This window comes from Motacilla alba, chromosome 4 (genome assembly GCF_015832195.1).
Source record: "Motacilla alba alba isolate MOTALB_02 chromosome 4, Motacilla_alba_V1.0_pri, whole genome shotgun sequence".
Taxonomy (NCBI): Eukaryota; Metazoa; Chordata; class Aves; order Passeriformes; family Motacillidae; genus Motacilla; species Motacilla alba.
This window is the reverse complement of record NC_052019.1, coordinates 3,959,237-3,981,559: the sequence shown is the minus strand read 5'-3', so window position 1 is coordinate 3,981,559 and position 22,323 is coordinate 3,959,237. Positions and strand designations below refer to the sequence as shown.

The 22,323-nt window shown below is 37.0% G+C and overlaps 1 protein-coding gene across 5 annotated transcripts in view; it reads right to left on the bottom strand.

Moving 5' to 3' along the window:
* Positions 1 to 5,117: 5,117 nt before the first annotated feature.
* Positions 5,118 to 22,323, bottom strand: part of CTNNA2 (catenin alpha 2) — a 464,788-nt gene continuing 447,582 nt past the window's right edge. For 4 of the 5 annotated variants that reach the window (XM_038135460.1, XM_038135459.1, XM_038135462.1 and 1 more), the window contains one exon: positions 5,118 to 6,287. In XM_038135460.1, coding sequence (XP_037991388.1) covers positions 6,000 to 6,287 — 288 coding nt within the window. In that variant the 3' untranslated portion in view covers positions 5,118 to 5,999. Of the gene's footprint in view, positions 6,288 to 21,668; positions 21,813 to 22,323 lie in introns of all 5 variants that reach the window. The other variant, XM_038135463.1, reaches the window with a different exon arrangement.

Genomic DNA, 22,323 nt, shown 5'->3' with positions numbered 1-22,323 from the left:
GCCTACCATTGCCCTGGGCAGCCTGCTCCAATGCCTGACAGCCCTGTCTATGAAGATTTTTTTTCCCCAATATCCACCCTGCCCCTCCCCTGGCCCAGCCTGAGGCCATTCCCTCTCCTCCTGTCCCTGTTCCTGGGAGCAGAGCCTGACCCCCCCGGCTGTCCCCTCCTGTCAGGAGTTGTGCAGAGCCACAAGGTCCCCCCGAGCCTCCTTTTCTCCAGGCTGAGTCCCTTCCCAGCTCCCTCAGCTGCTCCTGGGGCTCCAGACACTTCCCCAGCTCCATTCCCTTCCCTGGACAGCTCCAGCTCCTCAGCGTCTGCCTTGGAGTGAGTGGCCCAATATATATGTATATATACATAAATACACATAAACACACAAATCTATACACAAATTGAGGCATTGGGATCTGCAGAGATCTTAAAAAACTCAGTACATCCCATCCAAAGATCTTATGTAACATTCATGCAATTTTCCAGATAAATAAATGCTACAGCTTCTTCCTGGGGAGGAGATTTCTGCTTGTCAGATTTTTGGTCATTTCTCTGTATCCTGGAAATTTTTGTGCAGGCATACCTAGAGTACACATAATTAAAAACAGTCACAGTTATAGAAAAATGTTCAAATAGGTTATGAGAGATTAAGAGTTAAAAGTGGATTTTTGTTTTCATCTATCCTTCTGCTAGCATCCAATTCTATGGTTCGGTGAGGAAACAGAGCCATAAAGATAATTTAATATGACCTCCTCAAAATGCAGGCCAAAGAACCTTTTTTTTTTTTTTTTTTTAAATAATTTCTGCATGAAATATTTCAGGAAAAGAAAATAATAGATCAAACGCATCCTTCTAGCAGAGTCATTACCTCTGAATATTCTAGGAGGCTTTGGAAACACTACTTTATCTCTCTTTCTTCATTGTGTTTAATTTTTAGTGAGCTGGGATAAAGCAGGTAAGTATAAACATTTCACATTCTGCAGTGATTCCACTCTTTTCAAGCCCATTATTATGCAGGACTTACCAAACAATACTGGAACTTTGAAATTTTGCCCAAAGGGGGAAGATAAGATTGGGAAACAGCTACTCACCTATGACACCTCACCTAACATTATCAAAAGGAGGAAACATTCCTCAAGTAATTAAATATTTATTGCTTTAAAGGTATAACTAGAGCACGAAAATACATTTCTACCTCCCACAGCTTTTATCAAGCTGTCAAGTTCTCCATAACTTGGTGTTAACTGAGTCATAAAGGGAAAAATATCTAAAGCAGGAGAAATGTGTGAACCCTTGCTTGAGGATGCACTTGGTCATTCAGTGAGAAACAGGAGAAAAATCTTGGTTATTCCTGATCTCTGCAGGTGCAGCTCAGCAGCAAGAGCAGGGTGTGCTCAACTTCCAAAGAGGTGTCTGAATTCCTGCTAGGATGATGTGGGATGATGTTCCTGCCCTTGGACATCGCTTCAGACCTGACCTTTCCCTTCTGGGCAGACTCTTGATGAAGTTTCAACAAATAAACTTTATCCTTTTTGTCTCTTCCAGCTTCCTTCCTTCTCCACACACATATTCATCATCTGACAAATTAAATGAACAGCCCAGTCTGGTCTGAGGGGTTGTTTATAAAACAACTGAGTGTATTATAAGAGTGAAAAAGGATACATTGACTTGTTTCCATTACAAGCCTTTAATTCCGATTCATACCAAGGGGTTCCTTTAAAAAAAAACAACAAACAAACCCACACCTACTGAATTTTTGCTTGAAAATCTGACTGAAATCTGCATTTTTATGTAGAGAAATGTCATTTTGAGTCTATAAATATCCATCCTCTGTATTAAAATTGAGTTTCAGACAGACACAGGAACCTTGCTATGGCCAGCTGTCTTTGAGATACAGAACAAAACACCAGATATAAAAATATCCACACAGTATTTTTGTTTTCATGGGGCTGTTTCCCTCTGGATTTCCACACCTTGGTCCACCTTTTTCTAAGGTGTAAAAGAACTGAACTATAGATCAGCATTTCACCCTCTGAGGGCAGCGTAGCAGGAAATTAACTGGATCAAAGTGAATCTCTGCAGATGCTTTATCCCCCACTCCCTTATTGTCAAAGCATTTGTTCAGCTTTGAACATATGAAAACTGTCCTTCATATGGAGCCAAGCACTTAAAGTCATGTGTGAGTTTAATGAGATTGAGATCAGTGGGAATTAAGGATTAAAAAGTGCTATGTCTGAGTAATGGACTAAGTTATTCTGCTACACCTCAAACCTCCATTCCTTCGTAATAATGACCTGCTCAGTAGCTCCTTGACCTAAAATACAGATTTAGTTATGTTAACTCTTCCCTTTCAGATTTTCAGTCTAATAAATAAACAAGTAAGTGTGGAAAAAATAAACTTAGGAAAATAATTTTGAAAGTTATCTACAAGCTTTCTGTGTTCTCTGAGTTCTTAATTCAGGAACTGTCTACTTGCTGAAGATGTGTATTATAAATTGAAATACTTTCATGGTCATTTTCCTGTGGTTTATTAAAAGGGGAAGTTTATCAAATGGAAAGTTTATCAAAATGGAAAGCCAAAAATTTTCTCTAGCCTTCTTCTTATGGCCACAGGTGAAAAGCTATAGACATTTCTGACTGACTTTGGTAACTTGGGTGTCTAATTCTCACAGAGAAAATTCAATGCCTGGCATATGAATAACAAGAAGAGTGACCACAGAATTTAAAACCACTCTAGAAACTGTCCCCAGCTCAGGGAAGCCTCTCTGACCTTCATGTTGGTCTTCAAAACAGTCACTTGCTGTATATTTATCAGCTGGAAGCAAATTATTTAAAAATAACTATGTTCTGTCATTAAGAAATATATAAATATATTCACTTCTCCTGCATTTCAGGTACATTTGAACATTTTCCAGGTTGTAAGTACACAGGAAGATGTGTGATACCACATTTTGGTTGAGAACCAGGGTGCTGGTCATGAGAAAGGGCTGCAGATTTCTGAGCAAAGGTGTGGAGAAATGTCTCTAGAGAACATTTACGAAATCCACATTATTTGTTTATGCTTACCCTTTATACTACGCTCAAAATTCTTCTAGATCCGCAAGATTTGCAAGATCTCAAGACGGAAGGTCTGTGGGATGAATGCTTTATTGGTGAAGTTAGTAGAATTATCATTGTGGCAACTGTGACATTGTGAAAATGAATTTCACAATTTACTTATTTTAAGAAAAAAAATTTTCAAAATATTGAACTTGCTGTTTGACAGTTCACTTTGTAACACTGGATTTCTCACTTCTAAGGGCCAGTGGTTACTTTTTGATTATTTGGATTTAGTGCTTATTTTTGCTCATTTAGATTCATAGAATCATGGAATGGTTTGGCTTGGAAGGGACCTTAAAGAACATACAGTACAAAACTGTCGGTGCCTGATTTAGACTCTCCTTGCATGACAGAAATTCCAGATTTTGTAATGCTTCTCATGTTTCCATGTACATTCCCATCTCTTGTTTCAGATGAGTGAATAAAAATTGCATGAACAATTCAAACAGAGGCACCCAATATTTTCCTCTGCCAAACCTGTCCTCATCCTGTTGGCTTTACTACACGAGCTGGGCACTGAACTGGAACATCCTGGCTGGTTCCTGGCTCATTTTTTCATGTGCATTACTTTATCATTTATCAACACTACATTTTATTGTGTGACCATGAAGATATTTAGAGCCTAGATGGACAAAAGGCAAACAATCCATCCTAAAGTATGACTCTAATGGCCATGGACTAAGTTGGCCAAAGTCACTCTGGATTCTTCCCTCACTGACTGATTTTCCTGGAGCATTTCACAGACACAGTCACTATTCTGAGAGAGTGACTGGTCCCAGACTCCTTTCACTGGGATCTTTATCCATGGAGACCCCAGCACTGGACAGTCCATGTGTTCACAGATTCCATTAGACTCCGTGCTTTCCTCTAAACTTTTCCAAATTTGAGATGGCTTTTAGAGCAACAGCATGATTTTAAAGCAATCATCGTGTTAATCCATCAGAGTTTCAGAGGAAAACACTTCTGAAGAAGAGCTATTACTTTTCTTCATGACAAGTAGCCTATTTTCCTTTTTCATGCATCCGGCCAGGACATTTTTACTTGTCTGTTATTTGCTATTTTTGTCTTTAGACTCTGTATCTGTCTTTTGTCTCTGTAGTCTCATTTGTAAAGATCCCAATTAATTTTAGGGGGTTAATTGTTACCACAAGCAATGTCAGTCTATGTCAGACTCCAGGGCTTTGTAGGGAAAGCTCTGCAAGGACTTCCCCACATCTCAGATATTTTGGTCATGTCTACACTCTCCAGCTCTGATTGGGGAACTGCTTTTATTACACAGAACAACTAAAGAAAGCAAAAATAGTAATTTCCTAAAAGACCTCTGAGAGTACATTTCTTTACATAGACTGTGTAGGAGGGCAATAGAACAAAATTTGGTGCTTTGCTATTCTGAGGAATAATCAGTGCATCTGAGACAACATCCAAACATCTCTCAAAAACTCTGCAAGGGCTACACTTGTCACTATTGCAGTAACTCAGTGTTTATCACAGTGTTTCAAATCCCCTGTGAGGCCATGAATGTTCCTTAACTTGATTATCTAATTATATGGAAAATTAATAGATTCTCATTGTTTTCTTTTATATATACACCCAGACTTTTTGATAATGATATACAGGCTCTGTAATTAAGTAACTGTTGGTGTCAAAAGGGAATAAAAGTAGATATTTGAGCAGTGGACTTTGTACAGGTCTGTAAAGCATGGCACAATAGGTGATTCCAGGGTTCTGAAGTGCCAACCTTACAAGTGAATGAGTTAAATTATCTTTATGGTTGTTCTGAGGTGTTGCATTTAAACAAATAATTTCATTCCACATGACACATATGTCTCGTATGTATTGAGAGTTAAATCAGTCTCAGATTAAAACTCTGCTTTTAACCTACTGACCATGTTTGCCTTATTCTGCCTATTAAGAAATGAGAAAGTTCACAAAAATTAAGAACAAAAAGGAATCACAAGGCAGAATTAGTGACTCTATGCATCAACTAGGATTCAGGAGATACCTGTGCAATAAAGGAGACGAGCCAGATTGAGGATTCCAAGGTTAAATGAGTTTATTGAGTTAGTGGTTACAATGGTATGTCAGATACCTGTAATCCAAGCTACACCTACATATTTGCCTCTAAATTCTCACACTGTCAGTTTCCGTGTCTCTAAACATTCCACCACCAGGTCTTCTATTACTAATATAATAATAATAATAATAATCAGAATAATAATCATAATAGAAAAGGCAATGTCAATCACCATATTGTGCTTCATACTCCACCATAAGGAATTCAATTGGCAAAAGTAAACCTCTGGTCATATTAATGGGATTAATTGAAATGTGAGCAGTCATAACACTACTAGAATATAAAGAACAAAATCTGGTTCAAAAGAAGCATTTTTAAGATGAATTAGTTTGAATCTGTTTTAAAAATTCACATACTATAATGAAGATGACTTAAAAGTTATATCATTTAATTATTGGGCCACACATTGAAGCATATTGGCTAGTACATTTTTGCACTGCAACAGAAGCAATACAAGCTTTATGGTCTACCATTACAATTCCTTTTTTTATTTTTTTATTTTTCACTTAATATACCTGCCAACCTAATGTTTCTTGCATGCATAAAAATTTCAGGGTTTAGACTGGAATTTATCATTTATTCCACACGTATACCCCCGTGACGCAAATTCTTTGGCCAATTTAATGCTATAGTTTAGTTTAAAAAGGAAGCTTGGAGTTAACATCAGAAGGCAATGCCCTGAATTTTGGGCACTGCAGAGAGTTATTTACTGGAACAGAGTCTCAGGTCGCATGCAAATTGTCACTTTGTCCCCCCCACCCCATGCCAGACGCACACAAGTCGGCAGGTACGCATACAAAAAAGAATATAAAACCCTCCTGGTAAAGCTCAGTGGTTTAGAATGAATCCATAGCTTTAAATTCACTTAAGGCCTGTACTGGGGAAATATGTTTCTTCTGGGACCCTCTCCTCACTCTTGTCTGATATTCTTCTGGTTTTTCTCTCTTTACTAGAGGTTTCTTCTCGGGGGCCTTCATCTTCCAAGATACAACTGGAGAGTTCACTGCAGCAGTGCCATAGACCTTCTGATATTTAGTAGAAGCCACATATGATGCTTTCACTGTAAGGACCACAGCGTTCATCAGGTTTTTAGCTGCCTGGATGAGAGAAGTGGCACTGTCCAGCTACAAAGAGAAAACAAAATGAAATATAGCAAGGTTACTCCAAAACAAAATACTGCAAGGTCATTCCATGGCTGGATCAATGAGCCATTTCCTGACTGGAGCCTGGATCCTCCCAGATCTCATTAAAGATGGAACAAATCCTCTTCCTCAGGGTACCCTGGAGTATCCAGCACTGGCAACATCATGCACTAAACAGTAAGGGTAAGACTGTGGTACCTCACATTAAATTTTTTTTATAAGTTAAAGGAAAAGCTTGTGTTGTCTGAGCATTGTTTTTTTTTTTCTTTTTGTCAGTTTGTGATTTTTTTTGGTTGTTGATTCTTTTTCTACAATTTAAGAAGTTTTCTGTTTTCTCACAAAAACCCCTTTACTTCTTACTTAAACCTTTAAAAATTTACTGTTACACATCTACTGCAAAACAGGTCAACAGGGATTTTTCCCAAGTGTTCCAGTTTGTTCTAATTATTCCTGTTAGCCCAGGATAACACCCCCAGTGATGTCTACAGGAACAGTGTGAGGCCAGCACTGAGCTTGTTAAAGAATCCCATCTGAAAAGATGAAAGGAGCTTCTGAAACCCCTACAGAAATGAAAAGATGAGACAGTTAACTGCAGGTTTTGGCAGCTCCTGCAACGTGTGAGTTACTTCTGGTCTCAAGGAATGTTACTTTGTGGTTACCAGGCTTTTTGTACCTTTGTGCTTCTCCCATGCATGAACCTGCCTGAGGTTCCTGGGTGTCCTCAGGATGTAAGAGTCCTCAAGGACTTGCTGAGCTTCAAAACACTGGGACTTCCAGTCAGCAAGCTTCCATCATACTGAAGTGAAGTACATACCCCTGGCCGAAATTTTCAAAAGGATTTTAACATATCTTATATGGGATATATCTTTAACATATGGGACTTCCAAGGCAATGCCTCAGTGTTCCACAATGTGAATCAGGTACTGGCCAGATCCAAGTGGATATTCTGAAAGTAATAAGTCCTAAAAATATGCTCCTAAGGACTGTATCAGGGCAGGTTACTACTTATGATGTTCAATTATCCCTTTCCTAAAATACTGAAGAGTGACATTCTCGTTTTTTGTGATAAAGCCTTTCAGATATACCATGGAAGCTGCTTCAGTTACTTATGTCTTTCCCAGACTGTAGAATGATATGGGATGTAGTATTATTTTATCTCTTTGATTCCACCCCATATGTTCAGTAAGTTTTTAGCTATTTTTAATTAGTGCAAATGTCACTCCCAACCTTTCCTGCTCCCTATTTTGGGAGCACATGGCTGTGTAATATAAACGTAAGCAAGGTAAGCAGGACAAACAGTCATAAGGCAATAACAAAAGCCACACCATACTTCACCTCAAGCATTTTGCATCATTAACAGAAGAGTTCAGGAGAAATCTCCTTCTGAAGGGTCAGTGACTGATGTGAACAAAAACGGACATTGAAACCACATTAATCTGTACTTACCTGGGGTGTTTTATTTCCTCTGCTCTGGCCTTAAACTCATTATAGTTCATCAAATACATAAACAGCTACATACAGTGAGGTGAAAACCAAAAAAAAAAGCATTTTAATGACATTCACGTACGTGGTGCCATTCCCTGAAATGCACAGTTAATTGCATGCCCCTAGTAAATATTTTTCCTTGGGACTAATTTGTATTTCTGTTAGTAAAAGAAACGAAGTTAAAAGATGGAAAATTACATTACATGGCAGAAACATGACTGTTCAATAGGGAGTAATGAAATATAATCCAGTCTAGTGTTATTCTATAACCACACTGCTGCATGATTTATAAGGCAATCTGTATGTTTGTTGGCAAATAACAGATCACACTCTATTAAATTAGGATATTCTAATTTACTACAGAGATCTACAATCAAGCATTATTCATTGTTAAATGATTCTTTTTGAAACACTGGTGGATTGATATTGAATATAAAGTGATACCATCAAATAGTGTTTACTTCATAATCAGTGTGGATAAACTGACTGGATTGAGCCTCTATTGCACATTCCTGAATGAATTCCGGTTGCTGAAGGTTTCCAACAGCTTCACATTTTCCACCACAAAAAGCTGGTTTACATACATTAAGAAACAGAATAATTAAAGGAAGCATTTTAAAATTAGGGGGCACCAAATTTAGATGTTTAAACTTATATACAGCGTTCAATCTACACCTCTGAACACAGCAATCAGTAATTTTATGGACTGTAGTGATGAGGGCATGCAGAATCTTCCACTTCTTCACAATCAGATGCAGGCTGCAAAGACACCTTTTAGGAAACCAGATTTTGTATTTTGATGCCATTTTAACTCTCTTCAGTTTCAATATGCTGTTAGAGTAGGCAAGAGCTCCCTCTTTTCACCATTAATAATCTTAATTTAAGATGCAGATACTCAGTCTTTAACCCTAATATCCACTTATCCTGTAAAACACTTCCAAGTCTTGGAACCAGAAAAGAGACATAAAACCCCATCACAGGCTGTGAGTGTTCTCCAAAATCTGCTGGTGGCCATTCCATGTATCCAATTTGGCCACCTAAGCACTTCCCATGATTTTCTTACAGCCTCCAGGTCTTTGCTTGTATTATGGCTCAGCAAAGAAGAATTAAACTGAATGAACATCACTCCAATTAACATTTAGATCTTCCCACACCACTGCGTTGCTCCAGCTTTAAGCTGTGCTTTGCCACACAAAGCTGGAATGAGGCAGCAGTGACTCAAGCCCTGAGTGTGTTAATTCCTTACAAAATCTGGGCACAGAAACCTGTGCACTTTTCCAAATGTTATGTTAATAATAAGAAAATCATAAGAAGGAAAATTAACATCTCAAATAAAAGCACCACCAGGAAAATTACTTCATAGTACAGAAGGCAACCTTTACTCCCTGCAGTACACAAAGAATTATAGATATAATGATGGATTTTGGTCCTAACAGCCAACAGAGCCTTTGACTTGCTGCACAAAGTAATGGTGTTCTGCTGCTTAGGCTTATATATATATAAATAATATAAAAATATTCTTCCTGCCTTTGGAAAATAAAAAGTTCTCTCAACCATGAAAGATAAACTTAGGTTACTGTCCCATGAAACTCTAAGAACAGTAAATGCTGAGGAAAATCAAAATTCATAAAGAACCTAAGAATAACTGCACTGGACCTGGTCACTTGGAATAAGAAAGGGTGGAAAAGATCTGCCAAGAATATAATTCCAGGTTTTTCTTCCCCCTAAAGAAGATCCTTCAGGTTTTGAGGAGTTTTTGAGCTGCTTATCAGCTGTCATGCAATTTTCCTGCACTATTTGCAGAAGTTTGCAGAATCTTGAGATAATCAAGATTTCTGGCTTCTTTTACACATAATCTAAATAAAATAACCAGCAATTGCATTAACAAAATAGCTGAAGAAATGGGAAGGAATAAAGCTGGAAATTTTTGTCCTTAACTGTAAAGCAGTGAAAAGAGATATTCTCCTATATTGTCACCTTGCTGTAATGGGGAAGAATTATAATTTGTGTTTTAGAAAGGAGAAAATCTAGCTTCCAGAGATGTCTTCAGATTTATAATAGTAAATATCCATAAAAAATAAGGGAAATTGAGGAAAAAAAACCCCAATCTGTATTTCCAGTGAGTAAGGATACAGAATGAGTAGTTTTAAAAAAAGCTGGTTGCTTAAGAATGTTCTATATTATTACTGCTGACTTTAATAAACCCTTGGAAAGTGGGTGAAGACATCAAAAGAATTGCAGATAGTTTCTAGTCTCTAAATATTTGAGCAATGAAAATAAAATGACCTGTGAAATTATAGGCCAGCTCAGCTGACAGCACTCCCAAATTAAATGATGCAATGTCTGTGGCAGACTCCATAAATAGAGGAAAGAAATGCAGTTAGAGGTAAGCAAAGGGCTGTGTGGGTTAAAATATTTTCAAAGTAACCTACATCATATTTTGGTATGATTAAACTTTGAATTGCTTAAAATAATGCTGTGGATATAATTGGATCTTTGAAAGGTCTTTTGCTTAGTAATACATGACAGTTTGATTAAAAACTCAGTTGACACAAAACTATCAAGACACATACACAGAAGGATTCCAGATTCTCCAGCAGCTGCTTCCAGAAGCACATATACACACACACAAAAAAAAAAACAAACCCAAAAAACCAAAACCAGTGCTCAACAGTGAATTTCACAGTGGAGTCTCGGAGAAACCATTTGGAGGCTTCACAATATTAATATTTCTTCTAAAAAAACTTGGAAGGGAAGTCACTCATTTGATGAAATTTGCAGATAACAATTGGGAAAGTGTCAAGTCACGCAGAGGGCAAGCGATTGATATCTAATTAGCTGCTAAAAGCCACAAATGTAGATTTAATTCTGGCCAGATCTACAGCAGATAATACCTAATTTAACAATAAGGAATTTTATTTCCTTATTTTCCTATATTTTTATTTATTTATGCAAGATGCCAGGCAACCACTCCTTGAGTACACAAAAAGGAGGAGACTGATGAAATAGGTTCAATTATCATACTCAGTTTGTTGTCTGTCCACAGTTATGGGATACTCAGTCCTCTTCTCCATGCAAGAACAATACTGAGAAACTGGGAAAGAACCTAGAAAAACTCAGTAACAAAAAAAAAAAACCCATGCTTTATTGGAAAAAGCTCTATTTTTTCCCACCTTCAAGTGAATGACTAAAAAAATGAGTTTTCACTGACTGAAATCAGCAAGTACATGGTAACAAAGCTGATTATATTTCAAGTTTCACACGTGAGACAAAGATAAAACAAAACTTAAAGGCTGGGAGGCGAAGCAGGTCATTTTAGTTATTAATTACCTGAAATTATTTATTTAGCAGTTATATTAATTAATCACAAGAACTCATGAAAGATTGATTCTATTTCTTGAAACTGTGAAATCAATATTGGATGGTTTTGCTTAATATGTATTAACTAGTGGACATTTTTAGTGCACATCAATTCAGGGAGCCTGGGCATCAGTTATGCAGGAAGGCAGCTTCGCTGATAACAACAGCCCCTACTGACCTTGAAAGGTAGGAAAACAAAAAATTAGTATGAGGAGCCATTGATAAATAGATTTTGGTCTTGTCCACTGTGTAGAGATTGGGAGGAGAAAATATAATTTATTTTACACGTTGAAATAGAACCTGTAGCTCCTCAAATACTCCTGGCTAAGATTTGATTTGTACACCTTTAGCAGGGGACTTAGGCACTGCCAAGTCTGATGGATTTCTGTGAATTCTGGGTGAATTCCTTGCTTCTCCTTTCCAAAGGAAGTTCACACTTTCCTGGACAAGGTACAGTTGCTCTTATCCCACCCCAAAGGTCAATCAACAGTCACCAGAGAAAATAAGGCTACAATTATGCAATTATGAACCTGGATGGTAAATCAGGAATATCAATTTCTCAGATTGTATTCTTATGCAACAGAACATTTTCCTCTCAGCTGCACTTAACAGTAAATCCATACCTACAAGAGGTATGCCAGAAAAAGATCTTATTTATAAAATCACATCTTACGTTTCTGTGGCACATTTCATGCATAAAACATGACCCTGTTAGAGAGAGCCAACGCAAGAATGGCCTGCTTGCTATTCAGATGCTCCCTTTCCTTTGGAAGGAGACATCTGCTTTTTATCAGCTCTACTGAGGGGCTGTTTTAGTCAGTCACTTCAAAATCTCACAGGGCTCTTGCTAGCTATGGTCCATTTGGAGAAAACTATCCTAAATACTTGAAAATCTCTCTCTCTCTCAAAAGAAGTCTTATCTGGAATGTAATGCGGTCACAATAATGTTAAAAATGGATCTGCAGCCACACAGAGAAAATTGTATTGTACTTGTCCTTCCCTAGCTATTTGTTTTCACATTTGACTGCAATTAACTTACTCCTTTATACATGATGAATATTTAATTCATTCTGGGGATAGTTGTGTTTTATAGGTGCCCAATCCACTGAATAACCACCCTCATCTGCATTTTTTCAATTACAGGTAAGAAACCCAGGGGATTCCCAAGCCCATTTGGTTGTATTAAACAAAGGCTGCCATGTCCAAGGACAGAAGAAAGCACAAAAATACAGCAATAACTGTGGATATTTTCTGTCTTCTATGGACTATACGCATTTTAAAACACATTACCAACTGCTGTATGCTAATTTGCAAAAGCAGAAGCAAATAAAAATACTCTCAGAACTGACATTCCAAGTAAAATGTAAACAGGCATAATAGCAATGCACTTCTACATTTGCTTTACTTACTCCAAGTAAATATTTTAGTATTTCAGAAGCAAAAGGGTAAATGACAAAATGATATCCTAATTTATTTGCTTTGAGAAGAACACTTAATGGGAAAGCTCATATTTTAACAACTGAAATGGTGAAATGACAAAAAGACAATTGGAAACACCTGAAAGTTAACTAATTACCTAATTACTTAATTATTTTTCTGGAAAATAATTATTGCTAGTGTCTCTCTACCTTGCAGGTCCCAAAGGTGGAAAACACATTATTCAATTCTTGATAGATATTATTTTTTTTCTATTTAACAAATGCATTTACAGTGAATAAATTATTTCTCCAATACTATTGCTATGAAAATAATACAATAATTTGTCTAGTTACCAAATATAACATAGGTTAATTTCCTCAGTATTTAACATTTAATTAATATCTTGTTGCATTCATTTCAGAATTTAATGGGGGAATTTATTTTGACCCATAACAAAAAAAAATCTCTCAGAAACATTTAATTTTCTTTTTCTACTCATTATCTGCCATTTCACAGGAGAAAAAATGGGTCAAGCCAGTACAGTTTTTACCACTCACCAGAACCTCTGTAAGGACAAGCAATCCTATACAGCATTGCATTTTAAAAATTCAGTTGCTTTAGCAGTCTTTTTCATGCTACAGCCCTGTCTCAGAACTTTCAGAGTCTGCTGCTGAATTAAAGTATTTCACAAAATCTGCATGCCAAAATATCTGGAAAAACTCTATAGGACAAGGAAGAAATCCTCAGTGAATAAAGCTAAAGGAGTTTTGTAGATGAGTTGTTTATACCAGGTTTTCTTTGCTAAGGCTGAATGTAGAGGAAGAAACACTTTCTACATCAACCCACAACTGAGAAACAAGGGAATGAGTCTTCTGCCACGATGACTTGTAATATTTTTCTTCCAAATCCTCCTCATTCTGCACAGAAGGAATGTCTGGAGGATGAGGGCCAGGGTGGGATGTCCTGGACAAAGCAGGATTGTCTAATGGCCATCACAATTCCAACGCTCCCTGAAGCAAACTTGGCACAACCACATTTACAACTTCAAAACCATTCTGCCCCATGGAATTTGCTCTGAGTTCTTGGATGATTAACAGGAAATAGAATTCTGTATGACTGATTTAAACCTAACATTCAACAAGATAAAACGTCTGCAGCAAGATGAATTCCAAACCCTATCTGATGGGAGAGGCAAACTCCAACTATAACTAAAACTTTTTTTATATTGCTAGGAGGATTCCTGAAGAAAATTAGAGTAGGAAGTCTGCCAAAACTCAGTATTAAGCCTAATAAAAAAGCAATTTACACTAATTTACACAGGGATTCACATGCCTGAAATCTAGCCAAGACACAACACGGTCTGAACCTGAGGTCACAGAAAAGCATGGGCAGGTCTCTGTCAAAAACATCAGTACACATTTCCATTATCATATCCAATTGCAGCTAAATTTGAAAAAAGGAGGAAATAAATGATCTCTAACTAATCTGTGATACTGATCTCCCTGATCCCAGCTGGAGTTCTGACTTGTAATTTGAAGATAGAAATACATTTTAAAAGCCCAAAATAATCTAATGCTCTTTTAATCTGAGTTTTAGGAGCAAAACTTTTTGTTCTTTATCTAGAGAACACATACAATAAAAAGGAAAAACCATGTCTTTCTAACACTCTTACCTGAAAGGAGTCCAAATCATGTCTGATTGGCTGGAAATTGTACTCAGTGGTAAAATGCAGGAGACTTTGGATACAAAAAAAAAATCAATAAAGCACAGAAACACTCTATGCTTAACACGAGTAAATGTGTCATCTCCTGCTATTCCTCCTGATTTTGTCTCAAAGAAAACAAAATGAAAAGCAGCACAAAGCAGGACTTAAGACTACAATGCTGAGAAATGTGCTATTTCCCCAAATTCTTTTTTTAATTTGTACCAGTGTCAGAGTGGTCTCTGTATGTGATTTATCTCCACATCTTCAGCTGTGAGGATCTGCCAGTTTTTGAGGCCAATCTGCTCCTCCAGCTCTTTTCCTGTCTCTAAAATCATGATTGCCAGGTCAGCACAGGGACACTTTGAAGATAAGTGCTCCACAGGCACAGCTGGTTTTTCTCAGGAAAAGGCTTGGAAACAATGCATCAAACACATCAGAATAAATCAAATCAAATCAAATCTTGTTGTAGAATGGAAGATGATACCAGGACAACTATTCCTTGCTTCCTAAAGTTTGCCTGCTGTTGTTCATGTTTATTTTACGTCTTGTAGAAGCAGATAAAGGCTTCAACCATTCAAGATATTGATCATTTTTGAGGTGCTAAAAGGATTTTACTCCCTTGGTGCTGAGGGTCTTTCCAGTGTTGATCAACTCAATCAGTGAAAACATTCCTCTCTCTGTTTGATTCTCTGAGCACTTTCCAAGACTTTACAACAGTGTGCAACGAAATAAAATATAAAAGAAAAGAAAAAAAAAACAAAATTCCACCATAGTCTTCAAGGATAAGCTCTATTTCAGTCAGACATAGATGGCTTAATCATATATTACAAAAAATTTTAAATAGAAATTCTACAATTTTATACTAAATAAATTATTCATTATTTACTGTTCTATTTGTTTGGCCAACTCAATCAATGGTTAAACAACATTCAGTAAGTAACAAGAGTTTCCTGCTAGAAGGATTTTTCTCCCTGGTCAATTACTGAACAAACAATTTGTAAATGCATCTGTTCATTACATTTTTAACTTTAGCTAACACTAAATGTCATTAAAAACCATTAAAACAGGTAGTAATTGCCTGTTCTTACTTAGTGCAAGCAAATGAAACCAGAACAAAAAAAAAAAAATTGTAAAGGCTGTTGCAATTCACAGGGAAGGAACAAGTAAAGATGACAGCAAATTGAGAATGAATTGGAATGAATAAAATCTTGCTCTGAATTCTAAGGGCTCATTTTTATTACTCATGTTTTATTATGCAAATATTCTTTAAGGATGAAAAGAACCTTTTGAGGTCATCTAGTGCAATGTCCTGTTGAAAATTTGAATTACATGAGGTTGTGCTGGATTTTGCTGAAATTCGGGTATGTCCAAGGATAAATAATTTCACATCTCTGGGCTAGAGAACTCCACGCTGCACTTGAATTTCACTACCCTCCAGTTAAAACATTTTTACCTCATATCTAATTGGTATTTTCCATGTGAAAACTTTTTTTTACTGCTTTTCCTGTCCCTATGTCCATGGAACTCTGCCAGGTTTGGATCTGGTTCTTCCAAACCCTCCTCAGAAGTAGTTGTAGGCAACAATATTTTCTCTGAACCTTCTCTGTACACATACAAATGTACCTACGACCTGTGTAGATGATGTTGGCAATCTCATTTTCACTGCTGAAAGAGCAAGTGTCCTATCCAAATGGGGAAAAAATGAGTAATTGTAGAAAAGGAGGAAAAAATATCACTTTTTGACAAAATTTTAATAGCTCACTGAAATTGTTTAAATCCAGTATGACTCTCTTCAGAAAATACTTGTGTTTGAGATTAAAAATTTTCCTGGAGTGTCTTTTCCTTTGCAGTTCAGTACTTCAGGCATTTCCCTGAGCAACAAATGCAGAAGTACTGATATCCTCAATGACTCAAATAATCCAAATAGTTCCTGTGCTTTTCACCTCAGGACAACCATCCCTTCACAAAACAAATTAATTCAGCCACATCTCCAGATAATCCAGGATTTATGTAAAGGAGATGAAGGTATAGGCTTCAGAAGTATAGTGGAATGAAAAGGCATTTGCAGAGGCTCTTTTCTTATAAAGTTCTTATTTAAATAGTGTACATTAGTCATGATTAGCCACACACTTGACTGATGCAGTTAGCTGGCATCAGAAAAAGTCAAACTGAGTGTCTTTAAATATTAGTCATGGCTGGTGTCACTTGAACCCCCAGATTTTTTTCAGATGCCTCTTATTGAGCAATTTCTCTAGGAATGAAAGCAGGAAAAATAAGACTGTTCCTAAAATCCATTGATTTGGTGTGTTTGTTGACCGAGTCAAAGTGTTCAGAGTTTTCATTTCTACAAATAAAGTCTTATCCTGCACTCAACATACCTAATTCCAGGTTCTGGGCCAAAAGATTCCAGATTCCTTTTCTGCTTGGTGAAAACCATGGAGCACTCGAGATCTTTCATGGGTTCTTTCTCTACAGAGATGGGCCAGAGCACTACACCTTTAAAACTCAGGTTAGAGATCCTAAATTGCATTAGAATCCTAAAAATAGTACAGTGAATCTAGGCAGGTGCTCAATATCTGCAAAGAAAAATTAACTGTCCTTGGATTTGGCCTAGTGGTCCAAGAATTCAAACAACTTGATGAATGTTTTTGCAACTGTTTTCCTTAATTCTCTTTTGGTCCCCAAAAGTGTCAAATGGGCAAAACCCACAAACTACAAGACATACAAATCTCTCCAACCTCCAGAACCTAAAGAGATCAGAGCATCAAGACAGAAAATTTACACAGATAAATGCTCCTTAAGAAGCACTTAAAAAATTTCTGTTCAGAAAAAAGTTAGGCATCAGCTCACAGAAAGTGGAGTTAACTTCCATATCAACATTAACCCTCAAAAGAAGCCCAAGGCTAAACTTTCTGACTCTGTAAACACAGTTTAATTCACCTGCTTTTGCCTGTGTATTTTTTAAGGTATTACCAATCTAAGCAGTTGTCAGTGTCTACCTCAAATAAGAATCTCTGCCCTCTGGAAATGGCTCCTGCGTTCCACAGTAAGGGAGGCTGGAGTGAACATCCCAGATGCAGATGTTTGCACTTGGCTAGATGAGTCAGTATTCACACAGCAATAGAGATGAGAGCAAAAACCTCTTCATAATTCAATTAAAATATTTCTGAATAATAAAATAATCAGTTTCCATTACACCAGGGACCTCCTCTCATCTTTTTGCACAGCTTGAGTGGGGCAGCCTCCCACTGTTACTGCAGGATTTCTTTCTAATTCTATCTTTTTCAAACCATACTTGGGTGAAGTCTTTCTCCTGTTGGTGGTTTTTTTTTTTTTTTTTTTTTTTTGGGGGGGGCGGGGAGGCAGTATTTGTGGCTCATTTGTTTTTTGGGGGTTGTTTTATTGGTTTTGGTTGGTTGGTTTTGGTTTTGTTTTAATTTGGCCATCCAGAGTGGAAACTGGAATTTCAAATGCAAGGCAGAGAAACACTGGTCTTGAACATTAACTGAGTATTTCAGTAGTATACTATTTTAAAAATAGTAAACTAACTAAAAATTGTAAGTTTTATTTCTTTACATTTTAAATAGAAAAAAAGTAACAAAGAAAAAAGAAGTATTCTAAAAAAATATATATACATATATAAAAAAATATATTCTTACTACTTTTTTCTTTTAGTGACTATTAATAAAATTTTCTTTATACCATTTTAAAATTTTAAACCTACTTTACCTTTCTCCTAATCCTATCTCACAAGAAGAAATAAGTACATAAGTACTTCACAAACACTAAAACCCACCACACTCATCAACACATTAATTAAGAAATCTCCAAAATAAAAAAAATCTTAAATTAACAAACCAAAACCACCACAGTGATGAAGGAGTATGCAGTGTTCGAAACCCATCGTGATTCTGTAGAGCCTTTCTGCCTTGAGTGTGGTTCAGCATTGTTTGTAGTAAGGAAATAATGACAATATTTATTTCTGTTTTCACTTTCACCAGGGTACACCCTGTGTTTGCTTTGAGACACTCAGATGGGACTGATAAAAATCCAAAGGATTATGACTGAAGAGAATCATGTTTAATGTCTTTGAGTGCAACTCAAAGGATAAGAAAGTCCAAGGTGTTAAGGCAATCCTGAAACTGAAATCCTCCATCCACTACACCCAGTTCAAGTGTAAATGTCTGTAAATTTGTGTTGTAAATTCCAGCAAGCTGAGGTCGAGGTTTAAAAGGACTGCAAGTTAAATCAACAGGAAGAGTCCTCTCGAATGCTGTGCACTGACATTGTGACTTCTACTTAAACAAGATTAAATCCTCACAATTTGTGTTGAGGCAATGGTGTAAACCAGCCCAAAACTGCAGTAAGAGAGGGCAGGGGAAGAAGCATCTCTTTGCCAGCTGACATGGTTTGGGAACAGATGGAGCATTTCACAGCTCTCCCTCACTTCTCACAGAGAAAAAGAAGGTAAGAACCAACCCACAAAGTTTTAATTCAACATGTAAGATAAACCAGCTTGGCAAACAGAGAAAAATTGGGAATTTCACATAGCTGCTTTAATCATACTGAAAAAAATGCTTGATCTCTGTAGAGTATCTTATATCATTAAACTATTGCTCACCCTTTGCCATTATGACTGAGGAATAAATCTTTCACCTAAATGTTGATCTCCTTAAATATATAGGAGTAAATAGACTAGTTAATCTATTTGGTTTGTTTTGAGATGATTATACACAACGTGTTTGCAAGTATAAATTTTTTAAGAATACTGCATCAAAAATTAACTTTCAGTTTGCTAATAATTTATGAAGATTTAACTCATTTGAATTAGCATGTATTGGAAGAAATTTCTCAGATATTTGCTTTAAAAGTTTTCATATTAAACACTAAATAAAATCAGCTGAAATCTAGGCCTTATAAACATTTTAATTTAATGTAATGTACATATAAATAATATTAAACAAACTTTATAATTTAGTGAACACACATTTAAGCCAAGGCTATAAATGTAGGGATCTGTGCATTTTGGACATTTTAATTTTTTTTTTTTTTTTAAATCATAGCTGCCAGTAAAATAATTTAACAGGGGAATTAGCTCAGTAAATGTTACATTAGTTTATTTATTCGCCCAAAGTTAAGCTATTCAGCCAAACTCACAGTCTGGGGTTACCTGGACAAAAAAATTGTTATTAGAATTGGCACAGACAGATTTCAGGTTAATTATTGCAACAGTTTGTGTAATTTGGAGTATCTTTCCCTCTACAAACTCCCCAGTATACAGAAGTCAGCCAACTGCTAATTTGCTCAACTTACAAGACAACTTTAGGATGCAAATTTCTCTGGATTCAAAATAATCCACTGACATCTCTGTTCCACGGTATCCCCTCAGTGCTGATCACTGTCTCTAATTCACCATCCTTATTGAATGACACCAATTCTGATTCCTTTTCCCCAATACTTACACTGTCTTAAAATGAGTTTCTCTGTGCCACCAAAATGCTTTTGTATCATTGAAGTGAGATTAGGGCACTGTGTGGTTGCTCTTTGTGTTTTATCAATTCTGTGCAAAAACTGAGGTCTCCTGCATTATGCAAGAATAATTATGTGAGAAGGCAATTTGATAAACTCATCAGCAAAGGATGTGCTTAGGATCTAAATTAAATTTTACCTCCAAGCATTTGCCTCTGAAAAGAACAAACTTCATATCATCTTTAAGAGCAGCAATTCCCATGAAGTTTTCCCAGTGAAACATTAGAGATTGACTAACATGTTTTTTTCCTTTTCCTTTCCTGAAAAGATTAAAGTTTGCTGGGGAAGCTAAATTTGCCAGGCAAGTTTGTGACTTTGCAAAGGAAGATTTGAAGATTTCAGTGTTTGGTTTACTAAAGGAATAAGCAGTAGTAATAAAACACCTTGTGCACATTATTCAAAGCTAGAAAATCCTGTCAGGGAGACATTTTTTATATTCTTTGTCATTATTTTTCTCTTTGACAGGAAGGGAAACAACCATTTCTGAAAGTTTTGGTAGGTAGCTTTGTAAACAAGACTCTCACCCTCCCTGAACTCCATTTAGATGTCCTGTTCTTGGACACAAAGAGCATCCCTGAGTCATCAGGGAGGAATATCTATCCATCACTATGGACCAATTCCCAGCAATGCCACTGACCAGAAGATGGAATGGTCTGCGCCCTCACCCAATTGCTCAAAGCCACCCAGTCACCTGAAAATAGAAGTACTTCATCAATCAGCCTGTGAACCCCCTCTGCTGAAAAGGCTGGGCCTGCACTCTTTTCCTGAAATTTATCCAGGACATGGTGCTGCCTTTTAGTGCCACTCACTGGGATATGACCAGACCCCACATGAAGCTGGTAAAGAACTTTAAATGAACAAGAACAGCGAGATTTGCAGTATCCCTAGGGTCCAAAATCTTCATATGATCCTTCTTCTGCCCTTTAGTATGAGAGCTCTGACATCTTGACAGCTTTAATAGATACCCAGGAGGCAGAACAAAAAAGGAAGATCTTCGTAGTCCATCTTGTCTTTTTTAATATGCTGAGGGATATTAAAACAGTGAAGCAGTAATACTTGGGGCTGAGGGAAATAGGTTACAAGACAATGCTTTAAAGTAAAATTGTAACATTTAGGTAGTGAGAAAAAAAAACACACTAAGAAATTCAGTCAGCAGCCTCCCTGCCCATCTCAAGTTCTTATCAAAGAAAAAAAAATAAAATGCTTTGATTTATAATTTCAAAGGCAAAGCCTGAGTTACATCTCTTCTGGGTTTTCTGCTTAATGTTATGTCTTCTACAATTTACCTTTGAATTTTATTTCATCTATGAAAAAGGTCTTATAATTGGCTTATTGTCAATACACAGATTAATAAATATTCTGGATAAATTGAATAAAAACAGTAATAGAGAATATTAAAAAAAATCTGTCCCATATAAACAGCCATTATCCACAGTTAATAATCATAAAAATATAAATAACACCATCTATCTTTAATCATAAAGAACTTCAGGAAAATTATGGCCCAGCACCGTAATTAAATACTGTAATTAAATTAATGGAAGTTCAGCAACTGAGTTCAAGGGGACCAGAGCCTGCTTTTGCACAGGGCAAGATAAATATTGAAGGATCAATTTAACCATCAGCCAATGGACCACCTGTGCAGAGAAATGGCTTTGCAGGTGAATTTAACTCTGGGACTTCTGGAAAGAGGAAACGCTTCTTCACAGGTGACTAAGACAACACATGCAATTAACTCTGTGAGTCCTATGGTTAATTAAAAAAAAAAAAAAAAAAGAGAAACTATAAAAAAAAACCCCATTCTCATGTGTCTTCCCTCCACCCCCAGACCTATAAAGACAAAGATGAGACAGGAGGTTACTCACCGTTGAGGAGTCACCGCTTCCAGTCTCAAGCGTAGCTCCCTCAGCACAGGTGGGTGGGTGGGTGGAAAGTTGACTAGCCCTGCCCCCATCTATGACATCACACTCTACCTCATAAAAGGTAGTGAAAGTGCTCTGAACTCCAGTCTGATTTCCGAGAGATACAGAAAAGAGATAGTGAGAGAGAGAGCAAGAGAAATATTGTGCCGTAGCGTAGAGTGAGGAGAGAGGGGAACGTGTGCTGAAGGAGCTATGCTTGGCCAAGGACACAGGGCCTCCTCCACGATGAGTAACCCCACTGGCTGGGGGTTCCTCTCACTCCTTCCCACAGCACAGGGCTTGCTGATTCAAAAGGGGAACATTTTTGGCACCTTTTGATGACAACCAGTGAGGACAGAAAGCTCTATCCCAATTAAACGCTGACTGACATCAGATCGGGCATGAATTTGGTCGATAGATTCCCAAGTGACTCAATTTTATGTGTGGTTTTGTACAGCCAAACTGCACAAAAACATCCGCACCAGTGCAAGCAGCTAAAATTCCAGTGATTGCAACAGAAATTACAACAGAAATTGCAACTTGTGTTGCCCCATGTGGGATAAGCATCCAATTCACACCTGTGGATTGACCCTTGAGTAGAGTAATCCAGAGGTTTGGG